At 32.5% G+C, this 26,893-nt stretch overlaps 1 protein-coding gene across 1 annotated transcript; it reads right to left on the reverse strand.

Moving 5' to 3' along the window:
- Positions 1 to 452: 452 nt before the first annotated feature.
- On the reverse strand, positions 453 to 25,586 carry LOC143251280 (uncharacterized). Its single transcript, XM_076502718.1, has 10 exons — positions 25,349 to 25,586; positions 17,818 to 17,964; positions 16,431 to 16,537; positions 5,980 to 6,033; positions 5,134 to 5,328; positions 4,098 to 4,253; positions 3,782 to 3,878; positions 1,165 to 1,291; positions 648 to 732; positions 453 to 482 (listed from the first exon to the last, which is right to left on the reverse strand). The coding sequence occupies exons 1-10, from the start codon at positions 25,584 to 25,586 to the stop codon at positions 453 to 455; spliced, it is 1,236 nt and encodes a 411-aa protein (XP_076358833.1).
- Between the last annotated feature and the right edge of the window lie 1,307 nt (positions 25,587 to 26,893).

A 26,893-nucleotide genomic window follows, 5' to 3' on the forward strand; every position in this document is an offset into this window, starting at 1 on the left:
TGTCGAATAGTTACTGTGATTGATCATGCATCATGATATAGTGGCACCATATAACAACTGTAGTATTTCAATCTCCACAATTCCCTTACCCTGTGCAATTTTACCTCACTATACCATACCATTTTGGAGATACAATTTGCTGAAGTGTATCTCAGAACATCTGGTATGGGTATTAACACGTTTATTGATAAGTGGAGAATGATGTTTCAACCTGGTTAAGAGAGAGAGTTTGCAACTAACCGTTGCTGGACACTTGTCTCAGAAACGAGAGTATAAACGAATACAGGATTGTAGGGGGCATTGCAGTTGGATGTTAGGTTATTAATTAGTACAGGTATAAAGGTATTCCTTTATATTGCTTTAATTATGGCTTTAGTTCTTGTATAAATAGGACTTCTTTAATTTTACATTTGTTTAGATGTAAACAAAGAAGCTCTACTCCCTTCTAGTCCCTAAGAATTGTAATGAGAATGCGCCTGTCCCTGGAGAGAAAAAGATTTATATTGATCAACTGTCTTTTTTTGTAATTAATGCCATAGAAGTGGAGAAGAAAATGGCATTAAAGTTGAAACATGAAAATAACCTGTAAATTTGCTGTACATTTCTCAAAACCAAAGTCAGAAGCCAATACTAATAAAGGTACTTACCTCTTCGTGTATAGCTTTCATCTTGTCTTGTATGAGCCTATCTACTGTGTCTTCTGACATAAATCCAAAATTGACACATTTGAACCTGGGAAACAATGAAGAAATATTTTGAATTTATTTTTCTTTATATATCAGTTGGCTTTTCCATCTTGGAAAGAGACAATTGGAATTTCCAGGAATAAAGAACTGCCTTAGTCAGCTCTATCTTATAAGACAATGTAGATTAATCAAGCAGGATAAAATTATATATAGAGAGAGTTTACAAAAATATACTTCCTCACAATGCAATGAAACTTTACAACACATCTTGCCTGATAAAATTATTAAGTTTGTAATCAATGAAAATGAACTGGGAGCTAAACACACAGCAGAATATGTGAAGAGAGTGACTGTTCTAATGAGATTAAACAGGGATATGCTGCTAATTTTATTATTTATCATTAAAGTTTCATGGATGTATACTGGCAGAAACTATACCTATTTGAAAAGCTATAATATTATTGTGTCTTCCACTTACTTATGTTTCAAAATATTTTGGGGAGAACTCTTTTCCCAAATGCTGTTTACTTGTGCTATTTTTGGTTCCTTTTCCTCAACTTCGACAGCTACCAGAATAATTATATCTGTGGGTCCACAGTGTAAACCTAGTTATACGTAAAGTAAAAAAACATTACTTGTGAAAAACAACAACTAAAAACAGAACCTATATGTACATCTACAGGTATATACAAATCACCATAAATATATCTAGGTTAGTCATGTCCACATTTTCTTTATCACCTTGCCACTAATACAATGTAGTTGTTCATTATGTTTGATAGATAACCTTAATAAAACCACTAATTATAGAAATCGATAACAATGTTGTTCTTTATGTTTGATAGATAATCTTGATAAAATTATTAATTATACAAATTTATAACAATGTTGACTACATACTAAGCAATGTATGTAATACTAAGCAATTAATCTTGACTTCGTATGGAAGCTAACAGTATGTAATGCTGCACTGGTTGTTTAATCTAAACATTTAGGACTGCTTAAATAAAATACATATTTTTTTTCCCTCTCACAGCTATTTTAATTATGTTTGCATTAAATGACATTAGAGCTAATTGTACTTACTAATAGAAGTTTCATTTCAGAAGAATTATTGAACTTTTGCTAAAATAATTTACAAATTCAAGAGGGAATCCTCAATAGCCACAACTTTAATTATATTTCAAATGGCTCAAGAGACGGAGCTGTGAACTCAAAGTTTGTACTTGAAAAAAAACTTGGAGCCATTCTACAAGCTGCTATGGCACAGTGAAAATTGTCAAAAAAATACTGTAAAGTACAAGTACAAATCATATAACAAGAACTTCACTGTGATATAGTTTTGTGTTACATTTTGTCAATCATTCCAGGTGAGTCAATTTTATTTTATATCTTCCTACATTCTTGTAACCTTTCCTATAAAGTTCTGATTCACAAAACTGTTAGTATTATCTTTCTTTTGATTTGAAAAAACACAGTCTTTAAGTTCACTGTCTTTGATCACTGGCATGCAAAAAAAAAGAAGCCACCTAACTTTTTTTATAATTGCTAACCAAAAGGTTTTATATTAATGCAAGTTTTAAATCCATTTTCATTAATTTATGTACATGTATACACTTTTTTAACATTTATTTTGGTTGATTTTATTTGTCAATTAACTCTTTTTGCAATGGGTCAAAGGCCATGTCATCGTGTTTGTTGACTTGCTTTCAAAATAAAAAATATAAGGTTCTTTTAATATATTCTAGCTTAATAATATTAGTAATTTGAGTTCATAATTTGTATGAAACTAGACTTTCTACTTTGGCATCACAAACATCTAATTTTAAATAGTACTACATTCATACTAAGTGACTAGCTAAAATATATATTTATGTGTTCTTCTAATGTTTACTTTCAAATTAAGAAATTAACTGATATATAATATTAAAGTTTGATTTATAATCTACAGTGTAATTCCAAACACATTGATATAAGTTTATAAAATAGTAGTTCAATAAAATTTTGAATGCAAGTCAATAAATACGATGACATGGCCATATGAACCATGAACTGCTGTGAAAGGGTTAAAGTTTTTTTTCTATTCTGATATTTCAAGGGTACAAACACAGTATGCTTGAAATGATATTTGATATGGTTGGAAGCAAAATGATTTAAATAAGCCAATCTTATCTTCATTACCAAAAACTCATTTCTTGTATTATTATACTGTAATATTATAATTTAACTGAAGTATAATGATGAAGAAAGTCTTGAAAGAATCAGGAGTGTAACTGTGGCAGAAGTTGTTCGTAAATGTTTTTCTTTCTAGTAACGTATCACTTAGCTTAGTTTTTATCACTTTGTTTATGTCTATGCCAATCTTTGGGGAACTGATAGCAATACTGCTTTATACAGTTCAAAAGAACAGAAAAACATGTGTTTTAATCACTATCTTATAACTTTTTTAAGTTGAAATATAGGCAATTATATCATACTATGACAACCAAATTGAGAAACAGTGATTGGCTAAGTATCTATTAAACTATACTTGTGCTCATGTTTCAAGGTCAAATAGGTGCTCTTTCATTTAAAACTATTATGATTTTCCTCCAAGGAGTTTTTAAGTGCTGTACTTGCTCATTAAAAACTTGATAAATTCACAAATACTAATGAGTTTATTTAGAACATAGTGAAATAAACCCAAAATCAGTTTTCATTTGTTCTTCATAAATAAAACCTTTTCATTGAATATCCTTCAACTTGTAAACATTAACTTTCCTAAAATGTGTGAAAGAATGAGATGTTTATTATACGATCTTAACATTAAATGACAATCTACTTTGTTCTTTATATTGTTTAGGTTTGGGTTTACTTAAATTGTCTGCATTATGATTCAAAGATCTTTAACTTTGGATAAAGCTTGAGTGTCAGGAAGGTTCATATTTGCTTATTATGTTGTCTAGATTCTGATTCAAGAATCTTTACCTTTGAACTAAACTTACATTTTATGGGTATCTTTATTTCTTAATCTGTCTCTATTTGAAGAAATAAAATTGTGCATAACTTACATAACAATCAAGTGCAAGGTTACACAGCATATTACAAACACCAACCTTTAGTCAGCTTAATGTGAACATTCTGAAATCCTCCTGGCTCAATTATTCCCCATGGTGGTTTAACATGGTATATTCCTAAATTATTTGTCTTTAACTGCAGGAAAACAAGTGTTAAACACACACGTATGTAATTCTAGAACCAAATTACATAACAATCTTCATAGTTTTTGACATAAAAAAATGAGCATCTGTTGAAATATAAATAGCTGTCTACATTTTATAGTTACATCTTACATCTTACATTTCTTTATTTTAAGAGAAATACAATAAAAAGGTAGCATTGTCAATGAGATATGAAGGTAATTTGCTTTACCTCATATGCAACACAATTACTTGTAATGTTGGTAAGGGTAAGGCACACAGGAGCAGGCTCAGAGTCAATGCTTTCAGGGAAAACCAGCGTTGCTGGAGAACTATTTTGATTGCCTACTGCAAATTCAATGCTCAAACTGATTCTGACAGATGCTAGCTGATCATGGAAGAAAAAGAAAGCAAGGATAAACAGGAGATGGGGAAAAAAACTGAATACAATGCCAGTGAGAAAGGTACTCGACTAGCCAAGCAACCACTGAACCCAAACAGACAAGGTAGTCACTGGTACTAGTGGGGATGGGAGAAGTAGGACATTAAGGAAAGCAATGAGAAGTACCCCTGATTATAAGGAACATGTAAGAACAGGAAAGAAGAATAGGAGGCATATGAGGTTATCAAGACAGCCAAGCTACAAAAATCATTCGGGTGGATTGTTAATGAACAGATTTCATCTGAGTCTTGATTGATTCAGAAACTGTACAAAATAAATACGTCTCAGAAAAGATGCCAGACATCAATCCCCAAGTTACATAGAGGATAAACTGTCCTGAGCCAAAACTACATCCCATCCTATAAGATTAATATCCCAATAATAAAGTAACCATGTATGTGACATCAGAGCCAAAAATGCAATGTGAGCTAAAGTGGAGGACAGAAAGGTAAGGATATCTGCAGAAAATCCCTCAGGATTTCTCTCAAGAGAAATGAATAGAAGAAGAACACCATAAGAAGGTGGTTAGGGTAAAACATTGGTGAGAATATTCAGCATAGTTAAAACCAACATTTGACTCAAAAACACCTCCATCCGAATAGGTGACAAGGAATCTAACAATTGTTGATCTAAAAACAGATAGTCTGCACAATGATAAGAAAGAGCAAACTGATAAGAAGTCCTTGGAGAGGAAAGAAGAATGCTAATCTCTTTATTTAATTGTGAGTCATTTGATGAGCATGTACTCAAATATCAAAGGAGGTATGAAAAACCATAAAAAACATGGTAAGTAAGAGATAGGAGAAAGGGATAAAGTCCCACAAACCTGAGACACAAAACTGGTAAAGAACAAATTAGACTTAGATGATTTTTCAGGCTGTGAATAAGAAGGAATGGCTGACTCTGGAGATAGGAAAAGAGTATCAAAGTCCTCATTTTTCTGTATAGACTCTGGACAATGTCCTGGAGGAACCTGGACAATGTCTGGGGACAAAGGTTGACCCATGTAACATTCGATCTCCTGATGAATAAAAGCAGGTAAATCCACCATCAGGTCAAAAACAAGCCTGGTGTGACTCCCAAAGTGGTAACATGAACTTCAGAATTCACTGCACAATAAATCCAAGAGTGAAAATGTAGTTACAAGAATTAATTGATAAATATTAATATATGAATTGGTGGAATGAATGAAAATAAAGACAGAAAGTAACCACTTAATATTTAAAAAACTTATCTGCGGTATTGGAAGCACGAGCCAACCAAGAGAGTACAATTGAATACAGACTGTGCCAAATGAGAAGTGATGGTTCGATAGTGGAGTGTAGAGGGAGTTAAGTAACTTGACAATATCATGCTACTGTTGCTTAAGAGGTGACACATGATGATTTACACGAGAAACATGGTGAGATATTGTAATTTCAACAGAGAGAGGAGTGAAAGGCTTGTGGTATACATAAAGTTCATATATAGAGGGCAGCACTGAACAAGAAAAGCTGATCTTGTGAGCAGTGTTTACTGTATCAAAATTTGTTTTCTTACTTTGTATCCAGTAAAAAATTTTACCATACCAAGTGATCTAAGACTTATTAATGAATTATATATTCCCTATGTTAAACAAGAGAGCGAATAAAATAAAACAAAACATTAGAAGACCCAATAAATTAATATTTGCCTTTTTTTCACTTTGTTTGCCATTTGACTGAATGATAGCATAGTCTAGGATACACTACATAGAACAAAAAATCAAACAATTGTTTTACATTTATAAGAGTGCTGGTTTGAATCAATGAACATTTTATTACATACTGAGAAGATGGCATACTTGATTTACTATTATCTTTGCAGTAACGTTTTCCAAGTAAATCTCTCATTATTCATTGAAACATGTCAGATACAGTTTTAAATAATTGGAAATCATAAATATATAATTAATATACATTATCTCATTAAATAACACCTTTAGATCTGTATTTAATTAGAAAATTTTACAATTCATTTAGATGCAAACACATAAATACATACTGCAGTGACAATTTTATTTATACAGCTTCAATCAATAATTTACAAATTGATTTGAAGGTATATACAGAACATCAGTGTCACTTCAACAAAGTTTGAATAAAAAATATGAACTTCCCTAAATGACGTACATATGGTTTAATTATACAAGTCGATGCTTCTGTTAGTCTGTCAATCTTGATTATAAATACAAACAATATATTTATATGCAAAAACGGCTCGTTTGGGCTGAGAAAACACTTTACATAGAAGAGCGAACAACGTTTCGACCTTCTTCGGTCATCGTCAGGTTCACAAAGGTATATATATTTTAACATGTGATTTAAGTACACATTTTGTGTGTGCTGCTATTATTAACAGCTTACATCATGAAAATATTTTGAGATTTTGTTTTTCTTTGGTAATTACATATTTACACACAGGAATGAAAACAGACAAAAGAGTAGAAAATAACTGCCAAGGACTTTGCATTTGAAAAACTTATTCAAAAATATTAAAAACTTTCAAAGTAAAGTACACATACAGAACCCCCCCCCCCAGGTAGAGAGGCAGCTGTTCAAGAGCTATATAATTGTTAATAGATGACTTCTTGATAACCTTAAATCTTCTTGTTGTTTTAGCTGGTAGCCTAATCTTTAGAATCTTCCAAAAGGCTGAAATAATAAAAAGTGTCTTCAAATATCCATTAAGTACATTCTTAGCATGACTGAGATGAGCACTAGGTCAGATTCCTGAACTAAGCCTGCTGAAATAACACTTAGAATTCACTTTCCTAACAATACAACCATTCTTCTAGTTTCCCTACATTTGCAATAAATAGAATCAAGTATATGTTATGGCCTATACCCACTACATTAACTTCTTTGCACATTTAGACTAACATTAACCTTACTCTAGATTCACATCCCAGCTGTTAAAATTCACTCCACAATAAATAACAATCACAAGACTTTACATAGTAGCTACTTACAGATACACAACAGTATCTAATCCCTGCCATGTCATGCAAAACAATATTGGTAAAAGTACATCCAATTTTAATCAACATATTTAACCCCAATCTGAAAATACATTGTTAATCACAAGCAAATACAAGGCATCTATAATAGAAAAATAAAAATATGTAAAAATGACCTAGCAATAACATAATAACCATCTATAGCAACTACATGTTTCTCAAGTAAACTGCATTTTTAGTTACATGTATGCTGGGACAAGTATGAAAAAAAAACACATTTTTAAGGAAAACAACAATAAACTTCAGATAAATGTATTTTATTCTACCTCATGTTTTAGTCTATACATTTTTGAGTATCTTAAATATTAAATTGTGTTGTAACCTATGACATTTAAAGACCAATAAAAATATACTAAAACTAAACATTGGGTAGAATAAAATAAACGTTTATCAGAGGTTGTTTGTTGCCTTTCTTGAAAATGATTTCCATACTTCAGTCAGTGCTGAAAACTTTAGAAAGATGGTAATTAATTGTGCCATATTGGCTTTCTTATATGAATATATTACTGTTTATTTTAAGAGGAGTTGTTTGCATATTTCTAAGTCGACTTGTACATTCACATGTAACTATAAGAGTTAATTACTATTCTGCTCATAAAATCAAATTGCATTTGTTACTTACATTGCTGCTTATGAAGTTTTATATGACTTTAATTCAAGTCAGAGATGTAGTGACAAGATAGGCAATATAGATAAATGCCTAGGGTGCTGATTTAGTGAGGGTGCTTTGCTGTCATGTTGGTACTCTGTGAATTTGTACGTGTGTTAATCACATTATTGATAATTGACGTTTGTCAAGCATTATAATGTGTGCACACACTCATTGGAATTCAATTTACAAGTGATGCATCTGTGACACTAGTGCCATAGCACTTGTTTTATTTTGCTTGTTTTATAATAGGCTCTATATGAAAATGAGCAAAAATACTCAAGATTTCAAACCAGAAAAAGAAGAAATGCACATGAATTGGTGAGTCAATAATTTGCTAAATTTTTGAAGTCATGGATTTTTTTCAACTGAAGAACACAAAATTGAAGAAGAATTGATAAAGAATAATGAAAAATCAATAAACAACATTGAAGAATCTTGTAGTTTTTTGCCATTGGCAGAAAAACCAACATAATATTGATGAATCTCAAGTTGAAGTGGTGGACGTTAAGATATGTACCAAATGAAAATACTACAGTATCTTGTTGAAAGGGATGCCAGAGGTTTTTTCCCAATATCGACATTTTATTTAGAATATTCTTCAAGTTTTCTGTTGAAATCGCTTCAGCAGAAAGAAGCTTTTTAGTAAATTAAAAATTAAGAAGTAATGTTGAACATAAACAGGTCAACAACAACTTAATTCATTTGCAGTTCTTTCCATGGGTTATAAAACAGCAAAATTATTAAATTTTTTAAGTACATAACTAATATTCTCTCTCTTAAAACTAGTATATATGAAAAACTATGAATTCCTAGTTTGGATGTTCAGTGTGATATCTTTACTCTTGCATTACATGGTGAACATTATGGTAAACTGTACTTAAGTATCAGGCTGTTAGATATGAAGTATTGAATTTCCATGTGCAAATTTTAAATTCGATTTTTAGAAGATAACCAAACCAATACATTTCAGTGATGTTCCATAATTCAATAGACCTTAAACATGATATGATTTAACTTGATACTGATAACAGGTTTTGAACTGAAATATTCAGTGTTTGAGTCCTAACTTTTATTTCTGTTAATAGTGTCATTCCACATAACTTGATTGTAAGTGTTATTTTACAAATGCAAATTTTATGCTAGTCTTTAACAAAGCTGAATGACTTTTACCTCAAGTTAAATTAACTGGAAAGCTACAATTTAATGGTAAAAGCTTTCGTACTATAATAAAAACCTATGGATTATAGTTAAATAAAAGTAACATTTCACTAAACAAGTATGTTTCCAATTCTATTACAAAAAAAAAAGATTTTTCACCGACAAAGACTTCTCACTGATGAACTTGCCAACCTTCTGTCATCTTAAACGATAACAATCAGATTTGGACATGTTACAAAGTAGTTTTGTCTTCCAACCTAGTGTCATTTTCAGTTTTTATATACATATAAGAACACGTGATCTTGCTTTTTCTTATATTAGTTTAACATAAGTTATTTATTTTACTTTCTAATGTAAGTAAATCAGGACAAGAAAGACCAACTTCTTGGTGACTTCAGAATACTTCAGTCTGCCTATATGTGCTAAAGCTTTTCTACAATTTACAGTATCTTACCTGGTTTTTTTTATTATATTTAGTTATATGGTCTGATTTTCTTTGATACATTTTTTTAAAATTTTGTATTTAAGGAAAGAAAGGCTGTAAATATAACTGTAATTATTCAGTTTATTTACTTTTTTGTACCTTGTATTCTGTTTCTCTGTTATTTGTATACCAAAATCTTCAGGTTTACATGTGGTTTATTTATTCTTTTCTTATTATTTTATTACAAGAAAAATACCTTATAGTAATTGAATACAGATTGTTTAGTGTAGGAGTTATTATTTACTTCACTTAGTAATTTAATATTTCATGATTATTTAGTTTTCATATCAAGAATTTTAAAGTTAATTATTTTAAAGGCAGTAGTTATAATAAATTTTGTTATGCAATCTGGTAAGTGTCATAGGTTGTGTGTGTAGTTTAACTGTTGTAGTATTGTTGATGCTAGTTTTCTCAACACCTCCAACATTTTCTCTGTGTGTGAGTAGCTACATCAGTGTCTCCTTGTCTGTTGAAAGCCCAGGCAATTTATAGAACAGGTAATAAAGTGAGCACAAATTAAGAAAATGTTCGTCAGAAAAAAAAAAGAAGTTACTTATGAAAGAATACGAGGGCTGTTCAAAAATACGCGGACTGTTTGAATTGCGCGGCTCCAGTTGGAAATCCGCTTGGTGTCGCTAGGTTCGCACAGATCAGCTGATTACGACGCCATTTTCCGATTGCAGATATCTTCATTTGTGTATTAGCTACGCGGTTTTAAGTGAAGTGCGATTTTTTCGTTTGGCGGATTTCAGAATGAATGATCTGAAGGAGCAATGACTTGCTGTGAAATTTTGTGTTAAACTTGGAAAATCTGCGACTGAAACTTTTGCTATGCTTAACACGACTTACGGTGATGTTGCTATGAAGCGTACGGCATGTTTCAAGTGGCATGAATGTTTTAAGGATGGTTGACAGTCCATTGAAGATGATGAGCGTCCTGGATGTCCTTCCACGTCAACTGACGACTCCACGTCGACAAAATCAACACCCTGGTGCGGGCAAATCGACGTCTGACTGTCAGGGAACTTGCTGAAGAGTGTGGGATATCAGTTGGATCTTGTTACGAGATTTTCACCGAAAAATTGAAGATGCACCGCGTTGCTGCGAAATTCAGCCCTCAGAACTCGTGAGTTTTTTGGCCAAACACTCGATCACTGTTCTTCCCCACCCCCCCTACTCACCTGACCTTGCTCCTTACGATTTTTTCTTGTTCCCCAAACTCAAAAGACCCTTGAAAGGAAGAAGATTTGAGACGATTCCCGAGATTAAGGCAAATGCGACGAAGGAGCTGGAGGACATTACAAAAGAAGCGTACCAGGACTGTTTCAACAAGTGGAAACACCGTTGGGATAAGTGTGTGCGTTGGGGAGGAGAGTACTTTGAAGGGGTCCCAGACCTGTAACTTCTAAATAAAGTACATTTTGTTTTATGATGTCAATCCGCGTATATTTTGAACAGACCTCGTATATGAAGTTATCCAGTGTGTTAGTGACAAGTCTTAATGGGTGATTCATATAGTGTGCTTTGCTGTTGTGTTATAACAACTGAGATAGAAAAAATAATTAGTCTTGGAGGTTTGACTCTGTAAAGAATTTTTGTATATACATTTGACTTGTTTCAAATATATTATTTAAAAACAAGTGGACTGTATGCTGCCTGTTTGTTGTTCAAATTTATTGCCAACAAGTTACAGGCACCTACTGTAAAAAATACCACCCCACATAGAAAATTCTGCCACATACAGTTAATGTGAAGTTCAGGACATTATAGGTCCTTATACCTGAACCTAGTGCTCCAATAATTTCATATCTGTTTATCTGTTCTTAAACAGCACATTCTAACTCACAGGCAAATAACTGAAGAGACAGACTATCTTCAGTTGTTTTTTGAATGTTAGTAAACAGTTATACACCACTCAAGGCTTGAAAGGTATGATGACAATTTCAGTACTATACATTTTATTTTGTGCACGTTTGAATTACATTCTAAGACATGATATTTTCATTTCATTCTTTTGTGAATGTTGAAAACTTCTGTTCCTCAACACATGGTGAACTTAAGTTCTTATCCTGCATGTTTATTATTAACATGTATGTTTTGTGTGTGTTTGTGCATCTATTTAATATTCATAACTTACACCTTAGTGGTGTACAATAACACCAAGTTATCTAGTGATGCTCCTCTCTTTCATTGTATCTAATTCCAGTTATTCATCTTCTTACAGTTTCCAACCAACTCATGTTGATTTTGAAGTCAACCTTTTTAAACATTGGAAATGTATTGCTAATAGATACTCACACAGGTTTTCCAATTCAGTTCTGTTCTCTATATGTGACCTTTTTTGCTCATCACTGGCCTTGAAATTTCCACCTAATCTCACATGTTTCCATGTAAAATTGCTGTGTTGTTGCATTTACTTAATAAATGTAAATATTTTTCATCTTGTTCATTTGCACTATATAAACTAATACTTGGACCTTTCAAAGGTGATGTCTAAACCATACTGTACATTCTTTTTTATTTATTTGGGTTCCTTTCAGTAGTTTTTGATCTCTCATAAATCAGTAAATCATTTATGACTTCTTTCCCTTCAATTAAGTCTTCTATTCATAAACTATAATAGTTTTTAAACAAAAAACATAGGTTTTAGTCATCTATTGGTAACCATACATCACTCCTTTTTTTTCTTTTCAATATTTATGCTTCCTTAAAAATTTACTACATTTGTTTGGAATTTCCATACCTCAAGTACATATCTTCATATTTTTTAAATATTGAAACCCATTTTGTACAATTGTACTACTTGTTAAAATTCTTACTATCCTTTTGAATTAAAGATGTTCTTAACAAATAACGTTTCAAAGCATTTAAGTGTCGCCAGCAAATTTAGAAATATGATAGCTGAAGTAAATATTCAAACTGTAGTTACACACTACAAAAACAACGAAGCCACTGGAATATAACCATAAGGAAATATTATCACTATTTTCCCAATCATTGTCATTACCTTCTACTTTTTTCTACAAAGGGTATCTTCTATAAAGTTTAACTCATCTATTCTATTAGTCTCAAATCATAGACCTTATCAAAGTCTTTCTGAGAGTTAAAATCTGCTTTCCCCCAAAAAACAACATCAGAACTCCCATCAAAACTTAATACATTGGTAAATAGAGGGAAAAAAAAGTTTTCCAAATGATTCTGAGTGTTGTTATTTGTAAAAAGGATCTTCTGTACAATAGTTGAGAATTCTTAAAACTTTAAATTTTTGGAAACTTATTATAATCAAATACACATACTAGACTTAACCACTTTATTAGAAACAATATCTAATGAATTGGACCATTATTTATTCAACTAAGACCCATGATATGACAGAAGAGAATTCACAAAGAGTTCTGAGGGTTTCCTCTTTTTAATAATTAATATTATAACAATTCATGGGGCAAGATAGACATAGCTTAGTGATTATGAATGTGTTTCAAGTTCACCCCACAGATGCTCAATAGAAATAAGATTTAGGAATATGTGTCAAGTCTCCACAATGTTGCTTGAACCACACATGTACAAATTAGGCAAGATGAATAAAACCACTGCCAACTGAGAAGAAGCTCTCCCCATTTCTGAATGCCTTTGTCACAAATGATGTTAACATAAGCTGTAGCATTCATTCTTCCTTTTAGAAACAAAAAATATGCTCTAAACCATAACCATTAGAAGCCTTAACAGCTAAGATCATGCAAGGGAAGAGGGTAAATTATTCTAATTTTCTCTAACCTGTGCCAAAGTTAATCTTATCTTGCACTGAATATAAAGTTCTGATAGGCATTTACCACCACTCACCCAAAACCATCTCAATTTTTCTCTGCTCTCCAACTACTACTAAAAAGAATTTCTACAGTGCATTAGTCTTCTTAGCCACCACTTTTGCACCATTTCAGAACATATGCTGTGTGACTACCTTACAACAATTTTACTGTGTCATTTTTTTAGGCAAGTACAAAACAATGGCATATCAGTGGGGAGAAATGGTGCAATATGAGGTAAGTACCTTTTGAAAATACATTTTCAGTGTGAGAAAACACCAACTTCTGAAATAATCTTACCTCATCTCACCCAAAGTTGTAGTCCTACAGTGCAAATATAAAAGGGATGGTGAAGATGCAGCGATATTCATAGAAAGTTACCACACTGAAAGAATATGTGTGCAAGAATATAAAAGTAAAGCACACTTCTGGAATAGGTATTCTCTTTGACCAGTAATCAACAGAGTAACACAAAACAGGTGGAACTGAATAGGCAGGAATCAAAACATTCAGTAAAGAGACATACAGCAATGAATCAGGGAAGATGTGTTGTATAAGATTAAGAGCCTTTGATACATAAGATTAGACCAAATGTAGTCTGCTTCAGCAAAAACATCTAGGGAAGCCTCTTGTATAACATACAAATACCAATGAGTGTAGGCTGCCAGAGGTAAAAAATTCAGCGGAAGCACACTTGATACTGAATATTATTGTATAATTCGTTGTCTAGTGTCACAACAGTTATAGCAACTATAGCCTTCTTCACATCATGTGGGTACCTAAGGGCTAGAAAGTTTTATTTTTCAAAACCCATTCAAGAGGAAATTTTCACAGTTCACTACTTCAGAAATTGGGAATTGGAAGAGATAAGAACTCACATGCTCCACCAGAAAAAAAGGGAAAAATATATTGGAGAGTGTGAAGGAATGACACACCAGACAGTACAACTGGTGCCCATGATTCTGTATTCTATGTGGGGAGAAAATGGTTGGGTCAAGATAAGCAATTGGCCATCAGGTACATAACACTGTGAATATGACACTCCAAGATTGCAAAGTAGTGATCATGAGGGAGGTAAAGAAGATCCACAGTCTGAAAACAAAGAGATTTGAATTTGGTTCCCTACCTCATTGCTTGGTGATATAGCCAACAACGGTTGGATAGATGGAATGAGTCATGGCCAGCCATTCAATCTCTCGGGAATGGAAAAAAACAGTGCAAAGCCCAACTAACCGCTAAAAGTTCCAGAATAATAAAAACAGAAGGCAGCTTACTCCATGGATCATCAACCTTAAATCTCTTGGGAATCAAAGAAAGCTCAGAAAGGAAGCATCAGTAAATAGATCAGATCCTGAAAAAGGTGGAGGAACAGGAACACCCACTGTAATTAGTTTCCTGTTGAGTCACCAAGCAAGTACCCTGTTCCTTGGGATGATCCAAGGATTCATGGAAGAAGTTCCATTGGTTTGAGGAGCATTGAGGAAATGCACGTGAGCTTGGCCCAAGAGAATGAGAGCTTCCAAGGAAGCCTAAATTCCCTAAAGAGATAGGACCCTCATGCAATGAGAAAAGAAGAAGGTAGGCCATCGGGACTGCCTGCTCCGTATCATTGAGACAAAGTAGAGAACGGTAAGCCCGACAAAGATGGGAATTTAAGAAACAGCCTTATGAAATAAAGAACTGAGTCAGGTTAAGAATAGACCTGTCCAACTGAATCAGAAAACCCCACCAAATACGTTTCCTGAAGAAGAAAGTAGGTATGACTTACAACTACCAACTAGAAATAGGAAAATATAAACAGGAGCCAATGCCCATAAAAAGGAATGTATGAAGACCCAACGAGTAAAAATTATGGACAACAGACCATTCCACTCAATTAAACACAAGGAGTTGAAGAAAGACCAAAGGGCTGCACCTCAAACTTTAAGATATAACCCATGTAAACAAAGTGAAAAAAAAAAGTGACAATGGAGCAATAGGAATATGAAGTCAAACATCCATAATGATCTGGGTAAAAAAAATGAAAATATTGTGAAGTGAGGAGGCTCCAGAAAAGAGTTCAACTAAGATACATTTATGACAGGTCTCAGCGCTTCCATCTTTTGAGGGGCAACAATTAATGGAGATAAATCCCAGATGAGTGGGTACCACCTGTTCAACAGTCCCTATGCTTTGTAGGTCTTGAACAGGCTAGGCAAGATGACTTAAAGAGGTACAAAGGTTATCACCATGAAGGAACTAATAAAATTTAGAAATGTGTAGTCTCCTAAGAACATAAAAATAACGAACTTGTCAAACTATGAAATTTACCCTAAAACAGAAAACCATACTTGGAATACAAAACCACTAATAGAAAATAGAATATTAAAGACATAAATTTCGAACTTATAAGTCCACTCAAAGAACCAATAAAACAAAGGATGTCAAAGTAAGAGCTACCCTGAAGAAGAAGAGAACGTAAATGCAACCAGTTAACATTAAGAAAATTTACTCAAATATAATACCCAATTAGATGTAACTAATAGTAAGAAATAAATAAAAAAATTTACAAACGTATATAAATAGTGAAAGGAAGAATAAATGAACTAACACACTATCTTGTAAAACCCATATATTGTAAAACACACCAAAAATTAAACTAAATGTAGATGGTAAAAGAATTATTAAAATCTAGCATATCAGATACTGAGCACAGAATACATGAAAGACCAAATTTATAACACAAAGGAATTAAATTAATATGCACAAGCTAAAAAAATTCAATAAATATGAGTATAACTATTGGGAATGAGAAATACACAAAAAAAAAAATCCAACACAGATTTACTGGGAAAAAGTACAATATCTAACCCACAAGATTAAATGGAGGTAGGATAATGAGTGGAAGGTGCAGTAAAAATAAATTTCCTCTCAGTACTGACTACTGACATCCTTCCCTACAAAAACTCATAATGCAGAAGGAAGAAATCACTGGCTGAATATAACATACAACTTCTCCATGGACTGAATTCTGTGCTTTCCCAACAGATATCACTGACTCTGAGATTTGAGGATTCAAGTTAGAACAACTGCCAACTTTTGCAAGACTTTCATCATCTGCCATATCAAATCTCAAATTCATATGAATAAACTGGAATTTGGAAAACAAATATTCACAAAATAAACAAGCAGAAAGAATGGTAATCAAACACAAAACGAAACATGAAGTTGAAGCTGTATAAATTTGTAATCAAGCATAATCAAAGTTTTGTAATCACATGGAGAGAACGTTGTTTAAACACACATCTATAAACTACAGGGTGTTCGGAAAGCCACTGTGCAGTTTTGTCTGTTAATAAATATATAAGTTCACAGTGACATTCCGAAAACCCTGTAGAATGCCCACTGAGAAAATGAGGATCATTCTAGAATAGTAGAGGGCACTTGCTGAACTTGTATAGATGATGCAATATGATTTGTGAAGGGTAGTCATGTAATCAGCATCTTCCAAAATAACACAAAACTAATAGGGTATAAAGACTGATGCAATGTTCCAAAAGTTTTTTTAGCAATGCTTCAAGGGCAAACCAGGATCAAGATGGCTTTTGATAAGAGGAGGTAGGACCATTTTGTAAAAATGCATAAAGCTTCATTAACAGGACTCCATCACAGATTCACCAGCCCTTTCAGTCCAATGTCTATACTCCCTACACTACTCAAGGTTTTGTTATTTGTAGTTTTCAACTGAGCCCAGTGTTTTATGCAATGGTTTCGTTCTTTCTGCCATAATCTATTTGTTGCAAATGTACTTCACAAAATAAAACTAAAAAATGAATGTGGATTGCACTGCACTGAATGTCTGTTTGTGCTTATATCGTTTGATGACATTGTACTTTACCTACACGTCTAACTGCCCTTTTCTTATCTTTCATTACAATTTTCCCTTTGCATCAGACATTTTACTTAACCTTTCCCATTGTTGATAAACACAAACCTAATAAACTGTTTTGGCCATTGTGGCATCTGATAAATACGTACCCACTATCATGCCCCTTTTAAACACTAAAATATCTTTGACTGACAACAAATGTGCTTATAATAGTTATGTTTGGTGCTATAAGAATCAAAAGACACACATCACGTGAACAAGTTAATTTGCATCTACAGCTTAGGTCAAAGTCTGAATGGTTATAGTTTCTAATAAGCTGGTGAAACCCTATATAAGTAATAGTTTAAGTTCTAAAGACTCATCAAATTCAATAGCTTAAGAATAATATCTTCTCATTAGACTAATATAATTATTAGTAGTGTAAAGTTCAATGTACGAGATGTGTTTTCACATCTCTCTAACATACAAATAAAAGTTCAGTTACAAAACAATATATTTCCAGCTTTACCATTTATCCCCATCTCCTTCCTCCATTTCATTGTATCTCTTATCATGTTTAGACTATCTTCAATGGCTTCTTTTTGATGCTTGATAAACCTGGCACAATACCAATTGTCTTGTTTCAGCCTCTCAACATCTCGTTGATCGTAATTATCTGAAATAAAGAAGAGAAAAACCACATTATCAATTGATATAATTCAAGGTCATTTTGTAAATGTTTTATAGACAGTGCATTTTACTAACACCACTATCACACATGGATAATTCTTCTAGGTCTTCAAAAAGCTTTGTAACAGTCCTGAAACTGTGGAAGACATCCCATGGAATTTAGAAAATTATTTCATGTGCGAGGAGAAAACTGAAGATATTTTAAATTTCATTTTGTTGTAGTTAAGAGACAGAGATAATAGAAGTTAAAACAATTTTGTCACACTCCCAACTGAAAAGGTTCAGGAGATACAACAATTATGCTACCCATCCATCAACTTTTTTAAATGGTAATATGGTAACTAAAGTTCCAGTACACTCTTCTTTTAGATAAGGAAGAATCCTACCTCTTTGGAGTTTAAAAAAATTCAAATGTCAAAATCACAATTTTTGAAAAATTCAAAATTTTATTTTTGAAGAAGTGGAAACGTCAGTGTAACACGTACATGCATAAAACATATTTTATGGGGCATGTCAGCTTGATTAATCATATGTAAGCGAAAGAAACCAGTATAGTGTACTGAATACATTAGCCTGTGAACCTAGATTACTTTGCTTAACCCCAAGCATAAGGAACTGGTCAATGTCACTGACATTGTAACCTCTACATAACCATGTGGTCACACATATTATAACTCTGAATGTAACGAGTATAATGAATAAATCTTCAGAAATCTTTGCAAGCTTTTAATAAATTTTATGAATGTGCTGTACACAAAAAAAAAGACACTTTAACAGTATTTTTACCAAAGATTTTTCTGTAAATTTAGAGATCATGACTGAACCAGTAAGTGGATTTCATGATAACAGAAAGAATACTTCTTTTCATCTTATAATTTTATAATTTCACTTGCATAACCTACTACAAAACCCCCTAAATAAATAACCAAAGTTTTTTCTTTACGAAACTTTATATCTTATTTTCTTCACCCTAACGCTAATTGTAGCAAAATTATCGATGTATAATGAAATGAAAAGTTGAGAAATAGTAGCTTTCCTGCTAAAGGATGAATGTCTATTGCAACAGATAATTAGAATTAGTTGCCTGAACAGCCTCAGCTTTCTTTTAATTTTATAGTATTACTGCCATATTTCAAAACCTCCCTGATGTGAAGAGTGGGAGAACTCAGAGTAGGCAAATGATCAGATTACAACATATCACACTCATACTGTGTGCTTCTCTATCACATGACTTTGTGAAATATTTCAATTTATTTTTGTTTATTTACCTCTCATCATCTGAAGTAATAAGATTCTAATTTTTCCATTTTAGTTACTTTTGTTTCTGTAGCTGAAACTACATTTAAGATAGATAATTATCATTCTGCACCACTAAGAGTTATTACCATGGAATTACCTGCATATAACACAAGTTTTGAACAAACATCCTTGCCTACATGTTCACAGATATTGCACGACCTTTGATGTATTCATCAATGTAATTTACCCATTCACCAACAAGAGGGTGACATGAAATCCATGTGCTGCAATCTCTGTAAGCATTAGCACATGACATTCATAGTATAAAAGACTGTTTAGTGTAGATATTAATAATTTATTTATTTTGTGATTTAATAGTTTATGATTATTTAGTTCTGTTCATAACAAGAAAGTCAGAAGCAATGATTTTAAAATACATGTTATGACAAATGTAGTTACATAAATAGGTAAGAGTTGTACATTGTGTTTGTAACTCATTGATGTTGAGATTATCAAATGTCACATGAAATTATTGTTGTCTAAGATATAGCGAATGGACAATTAAGTAATAAACATAGAAATAGTGTGATATGAGCAGGAAAAGCAGACAAAGAACAAAGTAAAGTCATGTAAAAGAGGTGTTTAGACAGAGAAGAAAGATCTAACATTTAATGTAGGTTTAACAGATGACATATATGAGTGAGACTAACAGTATTGAAAGACAGAAGAAGAATAGTTTATGTCTTCAAAGAATGTTCTAAAGTAATTGAACCTGCCTACATGGGCTTTGACAAAAAGCAGATGTTTATTTGAAGTTGGCCCAAGTATGAAAAAGGAACAGGCAATATTAGAAGCATAGAGTACTACTGTGGCAGAGATGAAACATAAGTGAACTATGTTTGGATAGTTAGACAACAGTAATACAGAAAAATAGTTTGGCTTGTGAACTGAAATTTTAAAGCAACTGAATAAACCTAAGTGGATTTTTGACAAGAATAAAAGAACTATATAGTATTTATTATATGCCTATAATCATCTGTAGTATAAAAAATTTGTTGTACATGCATTTAACTTATTCAGAATATACATATATATTATTTTGAAAACAAGTTAAATGGGTGCTGTTTATATATATTTTTCATGTTTACTGCCAACAAGTCACAGACACCTACTGCACAAGAATCTTAAGCCCTACAACACAGTATATATTCAGAAGTATACGTGAAAGCTACTAATTTACAATTGATAAACATACCATAAATTAACATCTGACTGTGATTATAGGCTCATTTTTGATGAGACAAAGAAAATGCACCAAATGTGGAAAGGAAGAGTGGAAAGATGGTGCAAAAAGAGGTAAGTATTTTATATACATTTTCAAGCGTGGAAAATGTTAACTTCAAAAATGCTACTTACTCCTTTGTACTGGTAAGAGCTTGAATCCTGCAATGAAAATGGTAGGAAGGCAGATTCTTATCAACTACAAAGATGAGTACTTTTATGAAAGAGCAACAGAAAGAGAAAGCCCATAATTTTTTACTTCTATGATACAGCACAGTGGAAAAACACCAAATGAAAGACCACATCCCTCTCAAATGGGGAGTACTTTTCAACTAATTTTTTGTTATTTATTTCATCACATATTACACTTACATCAGAAAGAGATTCACTGTAAAGTATATCTGGTGAATGTAGTGTAAATGGTAACTTATCACAAAGGTGGGTTGAATGTGAGAATGTGTGATGTGACTAGTGTTAGGTTGTTCTATCTTGGTTAAATATACAAGATAGTTACTGTAACAATAGGTGGATGGAGGAAAGGTTTCCTCCCCCTATGTCCCTAAACAAACACAAGTTCAATCTGACTTGACATACCACTCAGGTATTATTTGAGAGATATCATAATGGGGTGTACTGTATTACACTTCCAGGGATCTTAGGTAAGCATTCCTTTTAAGTCATTCCCTGGCAGTTCAGAAGATATCAAGCATAAGGAACACAGGGTGTAGTTCTTTTCTAATATTTAATTTGATGAAAAATTTTTTCCACTTGTTCAATGTTGTTTATTTTCTGAAGGAACTTGGTGTATGCTGAAATGTTGCACACGTCATGGTACACACATGAATGGGCCATGAGACATGAATTTCTATAGAGATGGCTGAAAAATATGATGGGTAAAATTCACCACACTCGTGCCTCTCGGTACAATGCAGTTTGGTAACCAGAAGAATGTAAAAAACCAGAAGCATAAGAAACTATTCAATAAGGTAAGCAATTGTAGGCAAGTGTCTTTTATGTGTATTCAACATACCAAAATGTAAGATCTCCAAAGGCCTGCAATGAAATGTGTTAAAAGAGACTCTAACATGCTGCTGAAACTGTGGGAGGAGATTCACAAAAGCCTACAGTCAAACTCACCCAAAGAATAATATGTGATGCGATAATAAGTATGAGATATGTGATGAATAATACGTGATGGATGAGTTGCCAAACAAAACTTGTTAAAGTTGAAAGAGACAGGTCCAAAGTTATAGATAATAGAGGTTTCCATGAAAAGGGGGAATCTGAACAAGACAATCCACAGAGAACACAAAAGACAGTCTGGATCACACAACAATAAAATAGAAAGGTTATAGATGGTAGAAAACATTCTATTGCTTTCATGGGTAGATCAAGTCTTCTGAAGAAAGAAGCAAACTGGAAACATCAACTAGTCCTTATGATATAGAGTACTTGAGGTGAATAAAATGTAAATGTCTGAAGGATGATAACCACAAGGAAGAAAAAGGAGATAATAAACCTTTAGGGAAAAATGATTCAAAGAACAGAAAGCCAATGGCTCAAAAAGGGGGCAGACAAGAGCCCAAAGAACAATTATACATTGGAAGGAGTCAAAAGGAAGCAGTTATTGCCTAGCAATAAGTGAAGTTGGTGGACAATGTTCTATGGTAACATGCTTTAGTCAAAACAGACAAGCCTTAAATAAATGAACAGCTAGGTAAAGAAACAGGAAGTATGAGGAATACAATGAGCTTGTTAAAGAGGGTAAGTTTAACACAACCTATGTAAACTAATATAGTAAAAGTAGACAACAAGAGTGAGACAAAAAATGGGCTAATCTGTGGAAGAATCCCATACAAGTCCCACATGTGAAGATGAATAAATGATATCCAATTGTGAAAACTGACAACTGACATCCAAAGTGGGATTTGCAACAACATCATTTGAAGAAGTTTTGAAATGGGAACAAATGTAATGAAAAACCAAAGCATGAATCCCACTGTGGTAAAAGTAACAAACCACAGAGACACGACCACTGTAAAAAGCACATGATTATCATAGGCCCAAAAAAGAAAGTCCAGTTTGAGAAAGCACAAGTCCCAAAAATGGGAACCTCCCTGGCAGTTGAATAAAGTAATAACCATAGAGTTGCCTACGTTAATTAGCCGATGATGACAGGACAACTGTGTCAGAAGAAGAGAGCAAGCCCAAAAGCCATAGTCATCTCTATGACGCTGATAAGCAAAAATGCCTGATCAGATTTTAGAGACAGTTGTGGTATTGAGAACCATCACTCCCAAACCAAAAAGAAAGGCACTGATGTAAAGGTTCAAGTAAGGCCAAAAGGTTGAGAGGTATACCACAAGTTATGTTGATTTGAGTGAGCCATAACAACAGAGGGCTGTAAAGAAGTAGATGCACAAAACAACCACTAAATGCATGAATTAAAAGAGAGAATAGCAATTAACTTGTTGTTACACCAAGTTTCATTACAGCTTAACAAGGATGTTGGAATTAGGTAATCCATGATATTGAATGTACCTGATCATGGAATATATCTCAGTCATGAACGTGCAACCACATATTCCACAAAGGGAGCTAAAGGGTCATTTTTATATCAGGTCCACAAACAGATATTTGCCTCCTCTCACCACTGAGTAAGGTGGAGAAAATTATCTAAGAAAAAGGAAAAACGTATGGATCTCAAGGATTTTTTTTTCAATATCTATTTACATTTTACTAAGTATATGTTGCTAAGAGTAGTCTAAAGCAGAAATGTGGTGGCTAGAGAAAATGAATTGGAAATCAGGTAGTTGGAATAAAAGTGCAAAAGCAATATAGCACTAAAAAAACAAAAGCAGTCAATAAAGGCAATTAGTATCTCAAAAAGTATAAGAAAAACACATATCAACACAGGAAAGACTGTGTAAAAATTACACAGCAGTTGTGCAAGTGGTAATAGCTCTCAGTGGCACAGAAAGGCAAGTTGCATTTCTTGAGATAAATTTTAGGCATGAGGGATTTTGTACTTCAGAAACATGCTTCAGTTACTCTTTGCACTGATTTTCCACAAAAATAATTCATGCACATTCAAATATATGAATTTAGAACACAATAAATATACAGATCACTAAAATAAAACATTCCAAACTAACTTTAAGTTTTCTCACTTTCTAACTAAGTTATAACTAGATTAAAAATTTCTATTATTGCTCAGAGCAATGATTTTTCTCAACTTATCAAACTTTCTTTGCAAACTATCATCCCTTTCTACATTAATTAAATAAAAAACTTAAAATTCCTATATATTGCAGTACGATCTTTCTGTTGCTTATAAATATATCCAGCAGATAAATTGGTATGAGTAAATAATGGTTTGAAAATGTATGAAAAGAGGAGAGGTGATTCCCTGGTAAATTTGACAAATTTTCTCTTATCTCAGTAAATCTAGAAGATTAGAGGTTCACATATTATATTCTTCCTTGTTAATGGTTTTGTTTTACTTGGCTTGGCACTAAATAAGCTTTACTGTTGAAGTTACAATATCTATATTTAAATGGATGAGTTCAGATAGCAGACATGACAAAGAGTGAAAATTTTCTAAAATATTTCTATTTAAAATTAATAAAGTAAAACTTGTATGTTAAATTTCAAATTATAAACTAAACTTTTATGTAAAATGTATCAACATCCACTGATAATAAAGTTGTTTTATTAAGTTTGGAATGTAACTGTAAAAATGTTGTAATGTGAATTATAAGGTCATTTAAAATAAGAATGTCCATAAGTGTATGGTTAACTCTTAAATAGTACAGTACATAAAAGAAATCAGAACAGTGTATACACAAGATTAAGCTGTGAAAACTGGTTTACCTTGATTAATCTTTAAAAAGTATACAAATGAAAGACACCACAAGTATATATGTGCATGTTTGCATAAATATGAACTCTTGTTTGCTGAATAATTATTCGTAAGTTTTAGAACAGAACAAATCTGATCAGCTGCAATTATTAAAATAACTCTTATTACTGCAGTATTTACAATTTAGAATGTTTTCACTTGCGTTAACAGAGATGATGATATTCGTAATTTTATTTTAATGTATTTTGTAACAGGTAAAACTTTACAAGGGTTGAAGAAGATATTTTTCATACAATTCAAGAAATGGATATAATAAATCAAATTCATAGTTTTAGAAATTTATTTAAGTATAAAACACTGCTTCTTTAAGCCTATACATTTCTTAGCTAACTAGCAAGTTAACAGTGTCCATTACCTAGTACTCACTGCAACTGCAAAGACAGTTTTCAGCATTTGACCAGCTCAATATGGTAACAACACAATAAAAAATGCATTAATGAGATGTTGGTAAATATGATATGAACTTCAACTTTTAATATTTTAATCATCCATAATAATATGTTTAAACTAAATTGACATAAGGTACAGCCTCCTTAATGTATTATTATAAAAAATTCTGAACTTCTCTGTAATCTTCAATCCATAAAGAAAAGAAATATCATTCTCCCTAGTCTTAAATCAATGTGTGTGTGTGTGAGTGTGTGGCTCTGGTTTCCAATCCAAATAAAAAGTAGGTAGATAGGTAGGGATTATTTTTTTTTATGTCAGATACTACTAAGCTAGTGTAAAATGTTTTTTTTTTGTCTTAAAGGGAAGAAAAATACTTAAGGTGTTTTCAGGTCAGTTGTAAAAAATCAGAATGATCAGGAAACTAGAACCATACTTTTGTTTGGAATAATGAGAGATTACTTTTATTGTTTAAGTTCATTCACACACTTGAAAATCATTGATTAGTGATTATGCAAGTCAACATTTACTAGCCTCATACCTTTCCAACCTGCTATATTCTGTTCATCAAATATTCTTCTCCTCACTTCTGTTACTAATTGCAAATTGATAGAGGTGTCAGATGAAGTGGAGGTCTTACATAGAGGAGTGAAGGTCTTACGTAGAGGAGTGAAGGTCTTACATAGAGGAGTGAAAGTCTTACGTAGAGGAGTGAAGGTCTTACATAGAGAAATGAAGGTCTTAAGTAGAGGAGTGAAGGTCTTACGAAGAGGACTCATTCCTTCAATTTATTTATTTCAGCGTTAACAACTGAAAATTAATGTAAAAAAACATGTAAATATTAAAAAACAACAACAATAACTTTGATAAACCATACAAATGAAACTGAATTCTGGAACTGTCTGATTTGGTCTACTGCAGTTTGGATACTTCAAAATACAAGTTTTTCATAACCACCAAAACAATATTGTGCAAAAATTTTCTCCATTTAAATTTTTGGTTTATAACAATGGTTTTCTGAACACAAAACCTGTAAAATAAAATGCATTAAACTACTTTAAGAAATTTTGCAACTTTTTACATATAGGTGAATATTTTGTTTTGATACTGTCTGTGAAAATATTTTAAAAAGTTCACCAAATTTCATCTTAAGCTGCATAGAAGTTTCTCCCTAAAATAAATTTAAAATTTTGTTTTCAAAACTTTTCTTATAAAATACTGCTGTTATAGGAAGAATAGCCCCAATTTACAAAAAAGTATCTGAAAATTGCCAATGCTTTGATAACTCTCATAAACTTGTTAGAGTTCTTTTAAAGCAACTTTCTTTTCATTGTAGATGAAGGATGAGGCAATAAGTAGAACACATATGATTATATCTAAATGTATTTTAACTTCCAAAATACCTTTTGTAAGGAACAACAAAAATTACTTGAGTCATAGTGGCTTGTGGAATTTGCAGAAAAACACAGAAATACTACTACATGTTGTTTTAGTTCAATAAGCAACAAACAATGCTGCAGTGAAGGCTGTGGTATTTTTGGATATAAGCACAACGAAAGGGTGGGGTATGGGGTTTTGATCCTCCAATTAGCTATATACATATTTGACTAAACACTGATGAAATGTGGAAAATTTGTTAATATTCAAGATAATTATATTTCTTTTAGGAAGAAAAGGAGAAAAAGGAGGCTGCAGGTTAAACCTACATTGACTCATAGAAAGCATAATGGATAAAATTTGAGAAAAGCATCACAAATTTAAGAAATTTAAATTGATTGATATGGTGGGGGGATTACATAAATGTAAGATGAAAGTTCATAATTGAAGATTCAAAGTGCATTCTAGGTAGCTCAACTCCAACGGTTGAGTAAATGGTATCAGTAGGTCACATCATCCAGAAAGGTGATATCTCAACTCCTCTGAAGACCACATCTCATGCACATCAGCAAAACACCACTGCTCGACTCACAACTGAATGATTATAGCCTTTTTTTTGTGGAACCCATTCAGAAGGATGCCTCCAAGGGTGACCACAACAGCAGCTTGGAACTGGTAAGGACTCTCTCATTTTATTAGAAAAAAATTG

Source organism: Tachypleus tridentatus, chromosome 5 (genome assembly GCF_004210375.1).
Source record: "Tachypleus tridentatus isolate NWPU-2018 chromosome 5, ASM421037v1, whole genome shotgun sequence".
In the NCBI taxonomy this organism is placed as follows: domain Eukaryota; kingdom Metazoa; phylum Arthropoda; class Merostomata; order Xiphosura; family Limulidae; genus Tachypleus; species Tachypleus tridentatus.